The sequence below is a fragment of the Schistocerca gregaria genome, chromosome 1 (assembly GCF_023897955.1).
Source record: "Schistocerca gregaria isolate iqSchGreg1 chromosome 1, iqSchGreg1.2, whole genome shotgun sequence".
NCBI classification, from domain to species: Eukaryota; Metazoa; Arthropoda; class Insecta; order Orthoptera; family Acrididae; genus Schistocerca; species Schistocerca gregaria.
This window is the reverse complement of record NC_064920.1, coordinates 150,327,446-150,347,704: the sequence shown is the minus strand read 5'-3', so window position 1 is coordinate 150,347,704 and position 20,259 is coordinate 150,327,446. Positions and strand designations below refer to the sequence as shown.

The window sequence follows — 20,259 nt, the reverse complement described above, 5'->3', positions numbered from 1 at the left end:
TGTCATTGGATCTCGACCAACGCGAGCAGCAATGTCGCGATACGATAAACCGCAACCGCGATTGGCTACAATCCGACCTTTATCAAAGTCGGAAACATGATGGTACGCATTTCTCCTCCTTACACGAGGCATAGCAACAACGTTTCATCAGTCAACGGCGGTCAACTGCTGTTTGTGTATGAGAAATCGGTTGGAAACTTTCCTCACGTCAGCATGTTGTAGGTGTCGCCACCGGCGCCAAACTTGTGTGTACACTCTGAACAGCTATCATTTGCATATCACAGCATCTTCTTCCTGTCGGTTAAATTTCGAGTCTGTAGCACGTCATCTTCGTGATGTGGAAATTTAAATAGTCAGTAGTGTAGTATTTTTCTTGTGGATTACGAAATTAAGAGAAAAGTAGCGCCATCAAGTTTTGCGTTAAACCTGGGGAATCCGTATGTATGACAAACCGCGAGTCCTTGAAAGGTTGAAACAGGTCATTAGGGAACATTGTTGTTGATAATTCTTCCGGGTTATATGGCCGTGGTCCATGGAATCCTTCTGTTCCTAACGTTTCGTCCAATACTACGTTGGACATCCTCAGGGGTATGGCTGGTCCTGCTGAGTCGTGCGAGTCCGCCATACCTCTGAGGATGTCCAACGTAGTATTGGACGAAACGTTAAGAATAGAAGGATTCCATGGACCACGGCCATGTAGCCCGGAAGAATTATCAACAACAGTACCAACCGGTCGTGAAAGACTTCATTGCATGATATGGGGAACATTCCTTATCAAGAGTACACGTTTTGCGCTGGCATAAATCATTTCTGGGAGGCTGGGCCACGTTGAGGATGAACCTCGCTCAGGGAGACCTTCAAAAACAGACGAAAACGTCGAACTTGTGCTTCCTCTTGTCTTCCAGGGGAAACTGTCAAGCAGATGGTTTATAAAGATATCCTTGAAAGGCTACGGAAACGGGTGAATCGAGTGTGACCGGACATTGCAGGAAACTGAATGCAGCACCACGACTACACTCCACATCACACGGCCACTTCCATCACCACAGAAGGCGTTCTTGTTGTTCCACAGCTCCCCCATGCTACCTACTTGATCTGAGTCCTTGCGATTTTTTCTTTTCTGAATCTTAAGGGTGTCTTAAAAAGACGTCATTTTAGGACTCTGGACAACATTCAACAGAATGTGACCGACATGTTATAGGACCTACCAACTTAAATCTTTCAGCGTTGCTAACAAGATATGGAATAACAACTTTGCCGGAGGATAGCTGCCGAATGGAATTATTGTTGTTTGAAAAAAAGCTTCGTTACATAAACACCACTCTCATTAGTTTTCTCACTCACCTCGTAAGATTCCTTTGCAAACCATACACGATCTGTATTTATCGAGTGTCAGACGATACGAAGCTGTTTCGAATACTACTGGTTTTCCTACATCCTATTACCATTAGGCATTGTAATATGTAGTGTTTTTGCTGTCTCCACATTTTTCTCCAACACCTGTGAGTCGTTTAATTTTTTATAAACATCACAAGTCAACTTGTACATCGATCGCTTTACGATCTTAAGTAATAGAACCCAGTACGTTGTTCTCGATGGTGAGTGTTCATCGGAGGTGAGGGTACCATCTGGAGTGCCCCAGGGAAGTGTGGTAGGTCCGCTGATGTTTTCTATCTACATAAATGATCTTTTGGATAGTGTGGATAGCAATGTGCGGCTGTTTGCTGATGATGCTGTGGTGTACGGGAAGGTGTCGTCGTTGAGTGACTGTAGGAGGATACAAGATTACTTGGACAGTATTTGTGATTGGTGTAAAGAATGGCAGCTAACTCTAAATATAGATAAATATAAATTAATGCAGATGAATAGGAAAAAGAATCCTGTAATGTTTGAATACTCCATTAGTAGTGTAGCGCTTGGCACAGTCACGTCGCTTAAATATTTGGGCGTAACATAGCAGAGCGATATGAAGTGGGACAAACATGTAATGGCAGTTGTGGGGAAGGCGGATAGTGGTCTTCGGTTCATTGGTAGAATTTTGTGAAGATGTGGTTCATCTGTAAAGGAGACCGCTTATTAAACACTAATACGACCTATTCTTGAGTACTGCTCGAGCGTTTGTGATCCCTATCAGGTCGTATTGAGTGAGGACAAAGCAATTAAGAGTCGGGGTGCTAGTTTTGTTACTGATAGGTTTGATCATCACGCGAGTGTTACGCAAATGCTTCAGGAACTCGGGTGGGAGTCTCTAGAGGAAAGGAGGCGTTCTTTCCGTGAATCGCTACTGAGGAAATTTAGAGAACCAGCATTTGAGGCTGACTGCAATACAATTTTACTGCCGCCAACTTACATTTCGCGGAAAGATCACAAAGATAAGAGAGATTAGGGCTCGTACAGAGGCATATAGGCAGTTGTTTTTCCCTCGTTCTGTTTGAAAGTGGAACAGGGAGAGAAGATGCTAGTTGTAGTACGAGGTACCCTCCGCCACGCACCGTATGGTGGACTGCGGAGTATGTATGTAGATACAGATGCACTGGTTTACACTTGCTAGGTTTGAGCATGTTTACTTCAACGTCCTTCGATGCGTTTACACCTAGCTTTTGTGTTCCGTTAAAGCCTATTATGAAGCGGCGCGGAGAAGAATTTTTTCCCCTGGAAGATGAGGTAATCGTGTCATTATGCATATCCGACACTTTGCACCAGAGCACGCGAGGGCACGAAGCGACCAAGAGCAGTGGCGAGGCCCCACTCAGCGCACTCTGATGGCTGCGCAGCGCAGCTTCCTCCTGCCGCCGGCTGCTGGGCTCTTGCTTTTTGGCGCAGCTGGGAAGCGGTGTCAGGCACCTTGTCGAAGATGACGTCGACCTTGGAGGCGACGTCCCTGAGCAGCTCCTCGAGCACGGCGGGCGTCTGGCAGCGGATGACGTAGCGGCCGCGCTCCTCGGCGCCGGCGCCCGCCTCCAGCACCTCGTCGCGGCCGCCCCCGCCGCGCCGCCGCCCCCCGCCGCCCCCGCCGCCGCCCGTCAGCACGCCGTTCTGCAGCCGGTCCACCTGCGGGCAAAGCACCATCCTCATACGCGGTGGCCACGGAAAGTAGTACACTTTCATTTGGTTACCAAGGCATTTGCCGCATTTTTCACCACTATACTCTACAGGTTCCACACTTTGCTATTGCGCAAAAGTTCAAGGGAAGTTTATCTTTTTTTATTGCTTATTTTTTCTCTTCTAACGAGCTTAAATGAACTCTAGTTCAGAAAGAACAGAACACCTTGAACGACTAGAGATAGTACGTTCATATTCTTAGGACATATGCGAGGGTCACTGCAAAAGAAATGCACATTATTTTTTTAAAAATTTGTGGTGTGCGAACTGTAAGACCTTCGGTACACACACCATCAGTTTATTTGACTTATCGCTCTAACGAAGTAGGCGAGTGTCAGCAATATGTCTCGTGATCTTGTCGTGGCGTGTTTATCTTCTGCCTTTAGGTCAGACGATAGAAATGTCACTTGCACACTTAGAGTTGCAGATTGACGGTGACCAACTTTAAACAAAACCAGATTAATCTTCACACACATTTATTAAAATAATAAGAAGCATAAAAATAACTTAACTTGGTTCTGGAAGCTATATACAATTGACAATCTGAAGTTCCTTTGGTCTTGGTACGTTAATCTTATTCTCACATATCTCCGATACTTGACAAAGTGTCTATTCATTTATCTTCATGGCTATGTACAGGAATATGCTAATCTTATTAGGCGCAGACTGAAACTTGGCTGCGGACTAATGCAGACTGATGCAGACTTGTACAGACTGGTGCAGACTAATTCAGACTGATTAATCGGAGGTCTGTACACTTGTTATAATACCTCGAGCGTTCAGGTATCATTGCGTGAGTGTGATCCGCGTGGATAAAAGATTCTACATTAGCAGCAATCTCAATGGCTGCGTTACATATTAATACGAGGATCGGCAGAAGCAGAATTTGGTCCGTCTCTAAGACTGCGCCATCTCGTAGTGCGGAGACAGACGAGCGCTGCGCCTGCGCTGTTGTGCTTAGCGGGGCGCGCTCTATTGGGAAAGTTGTGTACGCGGAACTACGTACACAACAAAATCCATCTTTTATTCTACATGTTTGAAAGTTTTACAGTGTGTAGATACTTTCTTCAGGAACAATATTTTCATTTCTCCACATAATTTCCATCAGTCTCAACTGCCTTACGCCATCTTGACCAGCGCCTGAATATCCGCACGGTAAAATTTTGGACCGACCTGTTGGAGCCACTGTTTGGCAGCGTGCACAAGGGAGTCATCATCTTCAAACCTTATTTCACGAAGAGTGTCTCTCAGTTTGCTAAAGATATGATAGTCACATGGAGCCACGTCAGGACTGTAAGGTGGGTGTTTCAGTGTTGTCCACCCGAGTTTTGTGATCGCTTCCACGGTTTTTTGACTGACATCTGGCCGTGCATTGTCGTGCAACAGCAAAACATCCTGCTTTTGTCGATGTGGTCGAACACGACTCAGTCGAGCTTAAAGTTTCTTCAGTGTCGTCACATATGCATCAGAATTTGTGGTGGTTCCACTTGGCATGATGTCCACAAGCAAGAGTCCTTCGGGATCAGAAAACACCGCAGCCGTAACTTTTGTGGCCGAAGGTGTGGTTTTGAATTTTTTTTCTTGGGTAAACTGGCGTGATGCCACTCCATTGACTGCCTCTTCGTCTATGGTGAAAAATGATGGAACCATGTTTCATTACCTGTCACAGTTCTTCCAAGAAACTCCTCTCCACCATTCCGTACTGTTCCAAAAGTTCGCTGCATACCGTTTTTCTTGTTTCTTTGTGAGCCACGGTCAACAACCTGGGAACCCACCTGGCACAAACCTTTTTTAACGCCAACACTTTCAGTATTTTGCAAACACTTCCTTCCCCTATCCCAACGTAGCGCGACAATTCGTTCACTGTGATGCGTCTGTCAGCAGTCACCAACTCTTTAACTCTCTGCACATTGTCTGGAGCGGGTGCAGCACGAGGCCTGCCGCTGCGAGGACAATCCTCAATATTGCCGGGCCCGCTTTCATCACTTAACCTGATTGCCTACCGACTAACTGTACTGCGATCGACAGCAGCATCTCCATACACTTTTTTCAACCTCTTGTGAATGTTTCCCACTGTCTCGTTTTCACACAAAAGGAATTCTATGGCAGCACGTTGCTTCTGACGAACGTCAGGTGTAGCAGCCAACTTGAAGACATGCAGTGACGACGCCACTCACGGGAACAATTTGATCTACGTTTAAAAACAAGTGGGAAGGATGTAGCTACACACTGTAAAACTTTCACACATGCAGAATGAAAAATGTATTTTTACAAAAATAGTGTGCATTACTTTTGGAGTGACCCTCGTGGCCGGCCGGAGTGGCCGAGCGGTTCTAGGCGGGCGACCGCTACAGTCACAGGTTCGAATCCTGCCTCGGGCATGGGTGTGTGTGATGTCCTTAGGTTAGTTAGGTTTAGTAGTTCTAAGTTCTAGGGGACTGATGACCTACTATGTTAAGTCCCATAGTGCTCAGAGCCATTTGAACCATTTTGACCCTCGTACATTAGTACATTCTCCAGAAATGATTAGCATCTATGCCATGTCGGCACGCGGATTCAACGTCAACGTTGATATCGCGGCGCAACACCACCTATCAGTCTCTCGTTGTCGGTACAAACCGAAGGTAATGAATCAGTGTGACTTGAAATGATGTTCAGGATGCCTCGCGAACCGTACCGCCGATGAGTGAGTTTGAAAGCGGATGTATGAGAGCATGAGAGAATGTGATGCATCCATCCGGGAAACTGCTGATCGTGTGAGACGAAGTGTTTCGGCAGTGCAATCGGTGTGTGCAGAATGGATCACGTAACAGTCATGGACTGTGCGACTGGTCACGGTGGAGGTTCGAGTTCTCCCTCGGGCATGAGTGTGTATTTGTCTTTAGGATGATTTAGGTTAAGTAGTGTTTACGCTCAGGGACTGATGACCTTAGCAGTTAAGTCCCATAAGATTTCACACACATTTGGATCACTTAAGTCCATAGAACCCGACAAGATGGGTCATGTCTCACCACCCAGACTACCCTCCGAGGAGATCGACACCTCATCCGAATCGCATTGCAGGTAGGATATGCGTCCTCCTCGGCTCTGGAGCACAACTGGAATACTGGAACACACAGTACTTTTTCAGGGGTAAGAGTTCGTCATTGTTTATTACGTCATGTGTTACATGTGCGTTGTCCACTTATCCGCCTACCTTTGACGAATGCGCAGACACATGCTTGACGGCAATGGTGTATGAAACGACGTCACTGGGGACTGGAATGTCATCAGATAGTGTTTTTGGAAGAATCCAGATTCCGTTTGTTTGAAAATGATGGCCGCATTTTGGTTCGCCACAGACAATGGGAGTGACATCAATGTGATTGCATTTGCACAAGACACAGAATAGCAACTAAAGGCCTCATGGTGTGGGGTGCTGTTGGGTACAACGACAAATCACAGCTCAAGCGTGTAAAGGGCACTGTGACCCGTCTGACCTACGTGAATGACACCCAGCGATGCATAGCCATTCCTTTCGGCACAACACCCCAGGTACCTTTTCCAGCAAGACAATGCACGATCACATGTTGCTGCACGAACACCTTGGTTCAAATGGCTCTGAGCACTATGGGACTCAACTGCTGTGGCCATCAGTCCCCTAGAACTTAGAACTACTTAAACCTAACTAACCTAAGGACATCACACACATCCATGCCCGAGGCACGATTCGAACCTGCGACCGTAGCAATCGCACGGTTCCGGACTGCGCGCCTAGAACCGCGAGACCACCGCGGCCGGCCACGAACACGTGCCTGCTTGTTGCCACACGATATCAGCCTTCTGCCCTGGCTCGCCAGGTCACCAGACTTGTCGCCAATCGAAAATGTGTGGGATATGGTGAAACGACGGGTGCAGAAATTTGATCCAATGCCAACCACCACGGATGAATTTTGGAACCAGGTGAATGCAGCATGAATGGGTATACCACACGACGCCATTTGCGTCTTACAGGCGTCGATGGCATTACACATGCAACAAGTTATCGAGGCTCATGGCCCTGTTGTGATCTATCGAAACTAATACCTCTTTGGATGACAGTCAGAATGTGACGCAAGCAGCTGTACAATGCGAGTATGAAAATTGCCCATCTTACGACAGATCGAACTGATTGAAACAGATGATTCGCAGCAAAGGCTGATATCGATCAGGCGTGCCAGTAAACTCTCCAGCTGTCTCGATCAGTGTTGCTCACTGCTTGTCAGTAGATTTGTGTGACAAGAACACGGAATATATCTTCCTCCATCCAAATCCTCGTGACTGATGTTCGGTACCTGTGTCCTTTCTTAATCACCAATGCCTGGCACAGGAAACTAATAATTAGTCCGTCTTGTCTGTAATTACGCTCGTTCACTGCCGGTTGGAACGTATTGGGATCATTAACTTTTTCTTTTATCCTGAATCCACTCGAACGAGGTGTAAAGAGATTTTCTTCTTCTTCCTTCTGTGCTGTGCTGTGGTCCCTACACAAACGTTGTACTTATTTCCGTCTCCCGTTTCTTTCCAATCTGAAACAAAATGTCGCTATTATGCTCTGCAACATTGCAACAGTCTTCATACTCATTATGTTCGAAATACCACAGCAGATAGACCTGATGCGGCTACGTTTGTTAGCCATTAGATGGCATTTATACGTGTGTCTTTATACAGGTTGACGCGGTTAACACAGGTAACCGCAATTATATCTAGAATGAACAAATACACTGGCTGACAAAAAAAAGCGACGCACCCAGAAGAGTCGCTTTAATGTCAATGTAACTTCATACACGTACACGATATCGACGGACATGTGAATTATCAAAATGGAAATTCTCTGTGACTGTTAGAACGCCCTTCAGAGTGTGTTAGTGTTGACTGTCTTTAGTTTTGTTACCATGCCTGATGGAGTACGTAAGAGGCATGCACAGTGTCAGGTGTTGAGTGATCACTGTGAAGGACACGGAGATGTCATGCAGTCGTGAGACAGCGCTATAAGTATCTGGCAAGAAATTGAAAGTTGTCTGTTTGTGGGCCTCCATTTGCGCTGTTGATGTAGGACTGCATGGGAACCTGAGGACACGTTTTATCGTTTTCGACGCTCCAGTCGACCGCCTCTGACAACCAAACGGCAGGTTCGCCGTATTGTGCAACAACCTCATCGTGACCCCTTAACATCAGTTACCGAGATCCGAGAACAAGTAATGGACTCCATGAAACATTGAGTGTCACCCCGCAGCACTAGTTGGAGACTATCAGCAGCTAGAGTAGGGACTCATCGTCCCAAGCGTAAGCTGCCTCTAACACCACAGCACTAACTCTTGCTCCGTACTTAACAATCATATACCGTTCGCTCGACGAAAGATTCGTACCCAAAGACTGGAAAGGTGCACAGGTCATACTAAGATTCAAGAATGATAGTACGAGTAATCCACTAAATTACAGGCCCATGTCGTTAACGTCGATGTGCAGCAGGATTTTGGAACATTTATTCTGTTCCAACGTTATGATTTACCTCGAAGAAAACTGTCTATTGACACACAGTAAACATGGGTTTAGAATACATCGTTATCGATTCCTTATTTCTGGATTTCAGGGAGGCTTTTGACACTGTAGCACACAAGCGGCTCGTAGTGAAATTGGGTGCTTTGGAATATCGTTTCAGTTAAGTGACTGGATTTGTGATTTCCTGTCCGAGAGGTCACAGTTCGTAGAAACTGACGGAAAGTCATGGAGTAAAACAGAAGTGATTTCTGGCGTTCCCCAAGGTAATGTTATAGTCCCTTTGTTGCTCCTTATCTATATAAACGATTTTGGAGACAATCTGAGCAGCCGTCTTCGGTTGTTTGCAGATGACGCTGTCGTTTATCGACTAATAAAGTAATTGAAAGATCAAAACAAACTGCAAAACGATTTAGAAAAGATATCTGAATGGTGCGAAAAGTGGCAGTTGACCCTAAATAACGAAAAGTGTGAGATCATCCACATGAGTGCTAAAAGGAACTCGTTAAACTTGCACGATAAATCAGTATAATCTAAAAGTCGTAAATTCAACTAAATACCTAGGTATTTCAATTACAAACAACTTAAATTGAAAGGAACACGCAGAAAATAAATGTAACAGACCTAATAATGAGACTGCCTACACTACGCTTGTCCGTCCTCTTTTAGAATACTGCTGCGCGGTGTGGGATCCTTACCAAATAGGACTGACGGAATACATAGAAAAAGTTCAAAGAAAGGCAGCACGTTTTGTATTATCGCTAAATATGGGAGACAGTGTCACAAAAATAACACAGGATTTGGGCTGTAAATCATTAAAAGAAAGGACATTTCGTTGCGACGGCATTTTATCACGAAATTCCAATCACCAACTTTCTCCTCCGATTGCGAAAATATTTTGTTTACACCGACCTACATAGGGAGGAACGATCACTACGATAAAATAAGGGAAATCAGAGCTGGTGTCGTGAATGGGAAGCAAGGACTGCTGATAAATGGCGTCGCACTGTGTTCAGCGACGAATGACGGTTATGTGCTGCACCGGATCACGATCGTCGGCGAGTATGTCGACGACAAGAAAGATGTCTCATTCTTGAAATTTTCCGTTAGAAAGACAACGGCGTCAAGTCTGGTGCCGTGGTGTGGAAAGCCATGGGGTATGACTTCAGGGAAGGAGTGGTAGCGACTGAAGAGCCTGTGATGACAAAAATTTACGTCAAGGACATCCTGCGTTCTCGGTGTTACCTTTCATGCGACTGTATCGCAGTGCAGTTTTTCAACAGGTCAATGCACATCCACAAATGGCACGTGCCTCTATGAACTATTCCGTGTGGCCAATGAGATCTCCAGGTGTGACCAGCTCGGACGTGAGCTCAATGTTAGAGTGCCAGTATGCAGAAAGTCAAGAACCAGTTACAACAGCTGCCAGCTTGCCTCAGGAGAGGATGTAATGGTTTTATGATACCCTTCCCAAAGTAATTAGTGAGTGCTTCCAGGCCAGAGGTAGTGCACATCATACTGGTAGGTGGGATCATAGTGCCTGGTTCGATACGAATTAGTCTCGAATTTGTAATCACTGCAATAACTTTATATACCCACTTAACCCATGAAATATCATTTCGTTTCCTTGTCTCTTTCCGGGTGCTTCACTTTTTATGTCAGGCAGTGCATGCAGTAGGAAATGTGAAGAATTTTATGATGTATACAAATAGTTTCTGACTTTTATGGTTGGCGAATAATCACGCCACCTTTTTTCTGTGGAATTATAAAAAATCCTTCAAAGAGGACATCACCAATATCATGAGATAGGGTCCACACAAAATAACATGCCTGGAAACTGCGCAGTTGGCAGGGCCTGGGTGGAGAGAGTGGTAGTTGTGGGGGTTACTGGCAGGTGATGCACGGGAAATGCCGAGTGCTGGAGGGGAGGTACCATCCTAAACTGTAGCCCATGCCCCTCCTCGCCTACACTTGGATGGTCATCACTCAAAAACATCTACTGACATCTGTACTTTGGTTAGTATATAAAACGAATTGCCACGCGGGATTAGCCGAGTGGTTTGAGGCGCTGCAGTCATGGACTGTGCAGCTGATCCCGGCGAAGGTTCGAGTCCTCCCTCGGGCATGTGTGTGTGTGTGTTTGTCCTTGGGATAATTTAGGTTAAGTAGTGTGTAAGCTTAGGGACTGATGATCTTATCTTCCATAAGATTTCACACACATATAAAACGAATTCCACTGAAAATGCCAACTTCTTAACATTTGCAACTTTCAGAAAAGCGTCATGCACTCCGTCTTCAGGCCACAAGTGGCTCATCGGGACCATCCGACCGCCGTATCATCCTTAACTGAGGATGCGGATAGGAGGGGCATCTGGTCAACACACTGCTCTCCCAGTCGTTATTATGGTTTTCTTTGACTGGAGCCGAGACTATTCGATCGAGTAGCTCCTAAATTGACATCACGAGGCTGAGTGCACCTCGAAAAATGGCAGCAGTGCATGGCGGTCCAGATGGTCACCCATCCAAGTGCCAGCCACACCCAACAGCACTTAACTTCAGTGATATGACAGGAACCGGTGTATCCAATGTAGCAAAGCCGTTGCTGCAGAAAAACGTCATGAAAGCCGAATTTTAGGTAAAACCTACAAAATTTCTGGTGACGCCACGTTGAAATTTGCCTATTTTACTAAGACATAGCGGATTTACAGAGCACCTGGCTAACATCTTGTACAGATGTAATTGAGAGAGAATTCTGAAACAGCGGTTTATTACGTTAATTAATTGAGGAACTGAAGAAAAGTAAGGTCAGTAAATTATGAAAAAGCACTTCCTCGGTACAAACCAAATGCGTTATGTTGTCCTAAATTAGCACTTCTCGTTTCACCAAACATCTATGGCCCTTAAAATTTCATTTTTCCGCAAAAGCTCTGTAGCTAGAGGACTAACACGGTAGGTAATGAAATTTTGCATAGTAATCATATGGCAAAATACTCTCTTCTTTATGTGTTATCATTTGCCACAATCTCATTTCAATATCTCACGCTGTTTATGAAATATGAGAAATTTTGTGAATATTTAACTCCGGCTTTATCGTGGGCGCGGCGTGATCGTAAACGAGCGTGCTACATCATATCAGTTTTCTCGAAATTGGAGACTGATGTAGACCTCCGCAAGTCTAAAGAAAATTCTATATTTTTGCTAAATTTCTTATGCAGCTACATATTATGGATTATGAAATAAACGAAAAATCATAACAACCCCTATTTTTCACTCCCAACTTTCTCAAATTTCGTGCAGTGTCTTACTTGCACCTAAGTACCCCAATAACTATCAGCATTAACGAAATGGTGGGCACAGTATCATGAACCTGACATACACTGGAGCGCCAAAGAAACTGATATTAGCATGCGTATTCAATATAGAGACAAGTAAATAGGCAGAATATGGCGCTGCGGTCGGCAACGCCCATGTAAGACAAGCTGTTAGATCTGTTACTTCTGCTAAAATGGCAGATTGTCAAGATTTAGGAAACCATCCATGGATGATTCTACAGTCAACTAATACTATATTCACATTCTCTTTCTCCGATATCTCATAACGAATACCATAAATTATTGGGTTTTGCTATTTTTCCCTCTCTGAAATCAAAATAGATTCATATCACAGCGTTGACGATGCTACAAGATCCGTATGATGGCGTGGAGAGGTGATGTGGAGATAACGTTCCTTATAATTTATTTGTAGTTGTCCAGTACAGAAACGTGTGATTATGTGCAGATGTCCCAAGAGTGCAAGATATGGTTAAAACTTTTCCTGGCAACTGTATATTGTATGCTGTGTGAGGTAGAGTTTGGATATGTAATGAAGATGTGACATAATGCACACAGTGTTTGCCAACATTATGATGTTTAGTTCTGTTTTTAACATTGTTAAATAGGTTTACACTAAGGCATTGTGTATCTGAAGAAGAGATTGGATTGATTTTGGGAACAGGTTGCTTTGACGTAAACACTTGTGATATAAAAAGAATCAATGACAAGCCCATTAGTGGTACAAAAGCCTATAAGTCTGTGACAAGAGAGGTGATTCGGTGGAAGATAGACTGTTAAAAAAACTCATCATTTAACTGTTTATGGAGTCGGTGGCAGACTTTTGGGGAGAGAGTTGAGTAGGTTGACAAGTTTTCATTTATTTTTTAACCAGAAATAAGCGAGACTGTTGCAGTGGAGATCAAAGTGATTACTTCTTGAGTGACTTTTCGACTTTTCTGCTTTTAGAGATGTTTTCATCAGAGCAATGAGCATAAAGTAAACTGTTATTATTCGGGTGTTCTACTGGAGACTTAGTCGTTGCATTATTTCAGTCGAATGAGAGAATAGTAAGTGCCTGAGAGTGTCGGCAGACAACGATGTAGGAGTCGTGACTAATTATTATCCATGACTCCTAGTTTAAAAGGAGTTTTACAGCCGTAAGGGATTAGCCGAACGGTCTAGGGCGCTGCAGTCATGGAGTGTGCGGCTTGTCCCGGCTGAGGGTCGAGCACTCCCTCGGGCATGGATGTGTGTGTTTGTCCTTAAGATAATGTAGGTTAAGTAGTGTGTAAGCTTAGGGACTGATGATCTTAGCGGATAAGTCCCATAAGATTTCACACACATTTGAACTTTTTTTTTTTTTGGAGTTTTCCAACTACAATAAACAACTTCGCAAGTACAGAAATGTAGGAGTTTGATCTGGAACTTAGAATGAAAGGTTTCATGTAACGACTATGGTGTAGGGAGAATGTATGCGTAGCGTGTTGCCTAAAATTTATGACAGAAAAATGTGGTATTTTTCCTTCACTGTAATTTAATTTTAAAAACAAAAAGCTGTTTTAAGATAAGTAAATGATAAATTACTTAAATGTTTTTAAAATATACTGATTACATTACAAACTGGTCATTGTTTTTAAAAACAAATGCTGATGGAAATTTTCCTGCAGCATGTTACGAGAAGAGATGTTGGGAGAAGGAAAGTTATTTGATATTAAGAAGGTTGGTAACAGGGTTGAAAAGTTGGAATGTAGGAAAGTGTAGTGTGAACAGCACATGACAGAAGACGTGAATTTTCGAACATAAGCAACTAGGTTGGAAGGCAGGCCATGACTACGAAGAGGGAACAAGTAGAGCTGGATGGGAAAGGAGGAGGAAATCCTGACATTATGGTAGATCTGAAAGGTAAGATAAATGTCAGTGCGGATAACATTGTCTGAGGAGGAGGCTGTTGGAGGTTCTTTGGCAGAATCTGTATAAGGTCGGTAGATCAGTGTACTGTCGGTAGTATGCCATGCTTGATAGCCTGCTGTTAACCAAGAGATGTTGGCGTAGAGTTTGAGAGATGAACAGAATGTATGGAGATATTTCATATGGATCAGCAGCGAGGGGAATTTGATGGGTTGATGAAGTTAAAAGTAGGGAGGGACGGTGAGGTAGGCAGGGAGGGAGAGAGGGAGGGAAGGAGGGAAGGAGGGAGGGAGGGAGGGAGCGAGGGAGGATGAAACGTTAGTGGAAGTGATAAGCAAGATGTACAAGGGTCGTTCCATAAATAATGGCCCAAAGCTTTTTTTTTCAGAACATATTCATTTTTAAGAGCTAGAATTTGGTGACATCAGTCAGTATTTCTTTTAGACCTACTATTTTCCAATATGGTCTCCATTTCCTTCTATTGCGTTACGTCAGCGTTGTGTGAGAGCATATGTTCTCTGTTTTTCCTGTGCATGTAACCATGTTTTAACAACATTAATTAGGCTCTCGTCATCTTCAAAGTGTGTCTTATGTAAAGCAAAGTACAGAAACCTTAAGTGGCCCGAATCAATGGAAGGCCAAGGGCGCCACATCTGATTTTAGGGTTGATGAGGCATAGATGTTCATCTGAATAGGCGATGTGTTCCCGGTTCTAAGCGTTGTGTGTGAGCGTGAATTGTGGTTGTAGAGCAAGATTTCTTTGCATCCTTGTCAAGCCATTCACGCTAGAACCGGTTCTTGAGTCTGTTCAGAGTCTACATTTATGCCACTGAATTAATGATTCACACTTTTCGGAATGCAACGACAAGAATGACACCATCAAGGTCCCAAAATGCTGTCATGACTTTGCCAGCCGAGGGCGCTACCTTGAATTTGTTCCTCTTCGGTGATTGCGGTGGTGGCACTCCAGTGACTCACTTTTTGTTCCTGGCTCAAAGTGATGTACCCAAGTATCACCACCTGTAACGATCTACGACAGATGCGTCTCTCTATTGGCCTACAAACTGCTCCAACAACTTAGATGAAATGGATTTTCTGTGAATCTTGTGGCTCCTTGTGAGCATTCGTGAAACTCTTCTTGAGCACTACTTGGAACATCAGAGTGTGTCACAGATTGATTACATACGCAGTTGCAGTGTTCGCCGATAGCTGTAGAGTCAATTATAGAGTTGTTATGTGCCCGTCTCCACAAACAATGGGACATGCGCGATCCACCACCGGGGAGGCAGTGGCTGACAGAACAACCAAACATCACTGATCATGTGGCTCATTTTCTGCAATTCTTCACGCTTTAACTCTCTCTGCCTATCGTCCAGCGGTACTCCTATCAACTGCATCACTTCTGCACAAAAACATTTGTAGATATTTGTCAACGATTCCCTCCCCACAACCAAAAATTCGCAGTACATGGCTTGTGTCGAGTGTCAGGGGTAGACGCCACTTTGATGATTCGGTACGGCTCTGAAACCTATCAGGAAACGCCACTTTGATGATTCGCTACGGCTCTGACACCTGTGAGGAATGTTCGGAACTTCGGACGAGTGCAGAAGAAACATTGAATCTGAAGCACGTAAAACGATGTTTCCTTATACGACGGTGATCTCAAAAGTAAGAACTCCTGTTTTTTTATAAGTACATAGACCTGTTTATTTCTACAATAGTTTACATCAGTTTACAGCTTTAACACTTAGCTATTTTTCGACATAATCACCATTTCTGTCGATGCATTTTTGTAGACGCTGTGGCAGTTTTTCTATGCCCATGTCACACCAACTCGCAGTTATGCTGAAGATGGATGCCAGCCACTGGCGTGACTGTAGCTTGGTCTCAGGTGTAAAGTGGTATGCTCAGGTTTCGTCACCCGTGACAATTGAGTCGAAAGTTGTCCTGTTCGGCTGCAAGGCGGTGAAGAAATGCGCGGGAAGCATCAACTCGTTGCCGAATGCGGTCCTTCGTCAGCATGCGTAGCTCCAATCTTGTGCGCGCCTTCAGGTAATTCAATGTTTCCGTTAAATTTCTATAAGCGGTGCTTCGGGAAACCTCATAAACCAACGTCCAGAGATCATCCAGGGCGATCCGCCGTTCTTCACGCATGCGTTGCTCAACCTTCAACACTGTCTCCTCAGAAACAGATGGTCTCTAACTCCTTTGTTCGTCGTGAATTTCGGTCCGACCAGCTGCAAACTCTCCACAACACTTGCGAACATTTTTGACATCCATGTACGACTCACCACACACTTCCATCAGTTAGCGATGGATTTGAATAAGCGCAGTGCCCTTTGCGTTCAAAAACGAAATAACTGCGCAATTCGCACTTGGCGGTAGCATCCGACGGGAGTTCCATTCTCGACGGCTGCCAAGCGACTGAGCGACTCAGCGCGGCGTGCGGAAGTTTACACACAGCGCGTGAAGCACTCATCGGAACAGTGTGGCCAACTGCCACAAAAACGAAGTTCTGTACTTATAAAAAAATAGACCTTACTTTTGCGATTACCGTCGTATACAGAATGTTATACAAGGATGCCAACAATCTTCGAGGGGTTGTCGAGGGCGTCACGAGGAACAAATGATAGATACACTTGTTCGGAAAAGACATCCAACCACGCTACAGAGCATCGAAGCTACAGGCGTCGGCCCGTGCCACTACGCTACCCCTCCTGCATCTAACAACCCTACCAGAACAAAGGTCAAAAATTAAATATGATAGTTGTGTTGCTCACTCTGCTAAATATTGCATTTTCGCGCAACAACAAAGTTATATTAAGTGGCACGTGGCATTAGAGCACAGTCAATAAAGTCATTTCTTGAAATAATGGATAAACTGGGCACTCATCTTTTCGTGTTTCCGACGCTGGTCTCGTTGTGAACTCATGGCTCAATCGTTGAAAATCTAGGTAGTGATGATTCCAAGCTCGGATGCAAAGAGGCCTGGGTGTTATTCTGCGATATTCAAAAGTTTTATACATGTGTTTCATAAACTATTCTTGAAGATTAAACTTTTGCAAGTTACGACAATGGTGATGTAAAAAAGTAATCAGCACTCCGAATTTTAATTACCCTTCTTTTCTTATTACTTTTGTTGCAATATCACGTAACTTGTTCCAAAACATCACTTCACAATAGAAAACATACTTGAAAATATCTTCCTCACTGTTAAAGTTCACATTTCATAAACTGACTACAATTTGCGTCTCTTTAACATGACGACCAAAGCTTGGCTCTTTACTAACCGCTTACGGGCCCAAAAATCAGAGTTACAAGTACGTCAATGATCATAGTGACAAAACAAAGAATACACATAAGAATAATATCATTGCAGTATATACATATCGGTGTATCGAAGTACCTCTACATTAATGAAATCAAATCTGAATGTTGTCACAGAAATATGTTAACTATTTTACAGAAACACAGTAGAATATTGCTGGTACCGAGAGGTTGAGGTGAGGTGCCGTGATGGTTACGTAATTCAAGTACCATTACATGCAGCAAAAGTGACGTTGTACGCTGACAGAGCTTACATCATTATCGCGACTTATTGCCACGATCGCCAGGGCAGAAAAAGGAGCTAACTTCTGCATAGACAGGTTTTGCTTGAATAAGATGCTCTGTTACCTTCGTGGGTGACGGCTTCGGACATAGGTTTGCAGCTGCATTTTATTTTTCTCCTTTCTACAGAAAAAAAAACACTGAACATTTGAGAGGGTTGAGCGAGAAAAATGAACTGCGGATGGAAACAGTTATCCACTGAGGCAAAAAGGTTCAAATGGTTCAAATGGCTCTGAGCACTATGGGACTTAACATCTGAGGTCATCAGTCCGCTGTAACTAAGAACTACTTAAACCTAACTAACCTAAGAACATGACACCCATCCATGCCCGAGGCAGGATTCGAACCTGCGACCGTAGAGGTCGCGCGGTTCCAGACTGAAGCGCCTCGAACCCCTCGGCCACACCGGCCGGCAGGCAAGAAGGCATGACATTCATATAACACAAGGCTTCTCTAGGCAACAGCTAGCTCTATCTTCTCCACTTGTGATCGTGAAAATCAGTCGCAATCACTGAACAACAAACAACTTTTCGAGACGTTCCGCCTGTGGTCCGTCAGCGTACAGAGTTATATCTGCTGCCGAAGGGGTAGCCTAGCACTAGCCGCCAGAGTCTTATAACTTCGACGCTCTGTAGCGGTGTTGGGCGCTATTTGTTCCTCACGACACCCTCTACAACCCCCTGAAGTATCTCGGTATCGTTTGGCAACAGCCTGTATATTAGCAGCTGCAAAAAGTAATTGGAGTATTATTTATCGAATTGACCGAGCATTAAAGGAAAAGGGCACGGGACTGGACACACATACAGTGTACGTGTTTTCAGGTTGGGACAATGTTTGGGAAGGAGGTGAAGTGGGCGTACGGTTTGTGGAATGTCATGGGTGAGGTGGTCCTCGTGGGTGGCTGCGGCCTACCTTGCGCTCGATGAGCCGCAGCGTGCTGAGGACCCCCCTGGAGGCGAACTCCCCCAGCAGCGGCCCGGCGGCGCCGTGGTGGGTACGACGCTCGACGGCCCGCGTCAGCGCCATCAGCCGGCGGTCGGCCGAGTCCACACGGCCCGACACGCGCTCCACCGCCGCCTCCAGGCCCTGCAGCTGCGACAGCCGCACGTCCAGCGTCTCCAGCCGCTCCTGGCCCCTGCCACACCACACACACACACACCCTGCACACCAGCTCACAGGCAAGCGAGCGCTCCACACCGGTGCAACAGCAGCCGCTTCAACGTCACCGTGCTTCTTTGTCTGAAACGACCCCACTCTCCTTCCGAACGCAACCATGAACAGCTAAACCAGCACCTGTTCCTTCCCGCCAGTCTCTGACGCGGAAAAATTTGGATCGCCTTAAGATAGGCAATTCAGATACACCCACAACGTATTATGTAAGTCTGGGCGCCTACCTTAAGGGGCTTGAAATATTTTCTGGGCCCGTTTTAGCTTCTTACCATGTAACTAATGTTAGCTATTTACATAGTTAACACTTGGTTCAAGAATCATGAAAGAAGCTTGTATACACGGAAGAAGCCTGGAGATACTACAAGCTATCAGATATATTATATAACGGTAAGACAGAGATTCAGGAACCAGGTTTTAAATTGTAAGACTTTTCCAGGGGCAGACCACAGTCTATTGGTTATGAGCTGTAGGTTAAAACTGAAGAAACTGCAAAAAACTGGCAATTTAAGGAGATGGGACCTCGATAAACTGAAAGAACAAGAGGCTGTAGAGAGTTCATGGAGAGCATTAGGGAACAATTGACAAGAATGGGGGAAAGAAATACAGTAGAACAAGAATCGGTAGCTTTGAGGGATGAAATAGTGAAGGCAGCAGAGGATCAAATAGGTAAAAAAACGAGGGCTAATAGAAATCCTTGGGTAACAGAAGAGATATTGAATTTAATTGATGAAAGGAGAAAATATAAAAATGCAGTAAATGAAGCAGGCGAAAAGGAATACAAATGTCTCAAAAATGACATCGACGGGAAGTGCAAAATGGCTAAGCAGCGATGGATAGAGGATAAATGTAAGGATGTAGAGGTTTATCTCACTAGGGGTAAGATATATAGTGCCTACAGGAAAATTAAAGAGACCTTTGGAGAAAAGAGAACGACTTGCATCAATATCAAGAGCTCAGATGGAAACCCAGTTCTAAGCAAAGAAGTGAAAGCAGAAAGGTGGAAGGAGTATATAGAGTGTCTTGAGGACAGTATTATAGAAATGGAAGAGAATGTAGATGAAGATGAAATAGGAGATATGATACTGCTTGAAGAGTTTGACAGAGCACTGGAATACCTAAGTCGAAACAAGTGTTCGGTCGGGTTGTTTGGGTGAACAGACCAAACAGCGAGGTCATCGGTCTCACCGGATTATGGAAGGACGGGGAAGGAAGTCGGCCCTGCCCTTTCAAAGGAACCATCCCGGCATTTTCCCGGAGCGATTTAGGGAAATCACGGAAAACCTAAATCACGATTGAACCGTCGTCATCCCGAATGCGAGTCCAGTGTGCTAACCACTGCACCACCTCTCTCGGTTCGAATCAAGGCCCCAGCAGTAGACAACATTCCATTAGAACAACTGGCAGCCTTGGGAGAGCCAGGCCTATCAAAACTCTACCATGCGGTGAGCAAGATGTATGAGACAGGCGAAATACCCTCAGACTTCCAGAAGAATATAGTAATTCCAATCTCAAAGAAAGCAGGTGTTGACAGATGTGAAAATTACCGAACTATCACTTTCATAAGCCACAACTGCAAATTACTGACACGAATTCTTTACAGAAGAATGGAAAAACTAGTAGAAGACGACCTCGGGGAAGATCA

At 44.7% G+C, this 20,259-nt stretch overlaps 1 protein-coding gene across 2 annotated transcripts in view; it reads right to left on the bottom strand.

Moving 5' to 3' along the window:
* Window positions 1–20,259, bottom strand: part of LOC126335000 (uncharacterized) — a 912,695-nt gene that overhangs the window by 270,086 nt on the left and 622,350 nt on the right. For both annotated transcript variants that reach the window (XM_049997826.1, XM_049997835.1), the window contains exons 4-5: window positions 18,360–18,582; window positions 2,845–3,051 (exon numbers count right to left, since the gene is read on the bottom strand). In XM_049997826.1, the coding sequence (XP_049853783.1) occupies window positions 2,845–3,051; window positions 18,360–18,582 (430 nt within the window). The remainder of the gene's footprint in view (window positions 1–2,844; window positions 3,052–18,359; window positions 18,583–20,259) is intronic.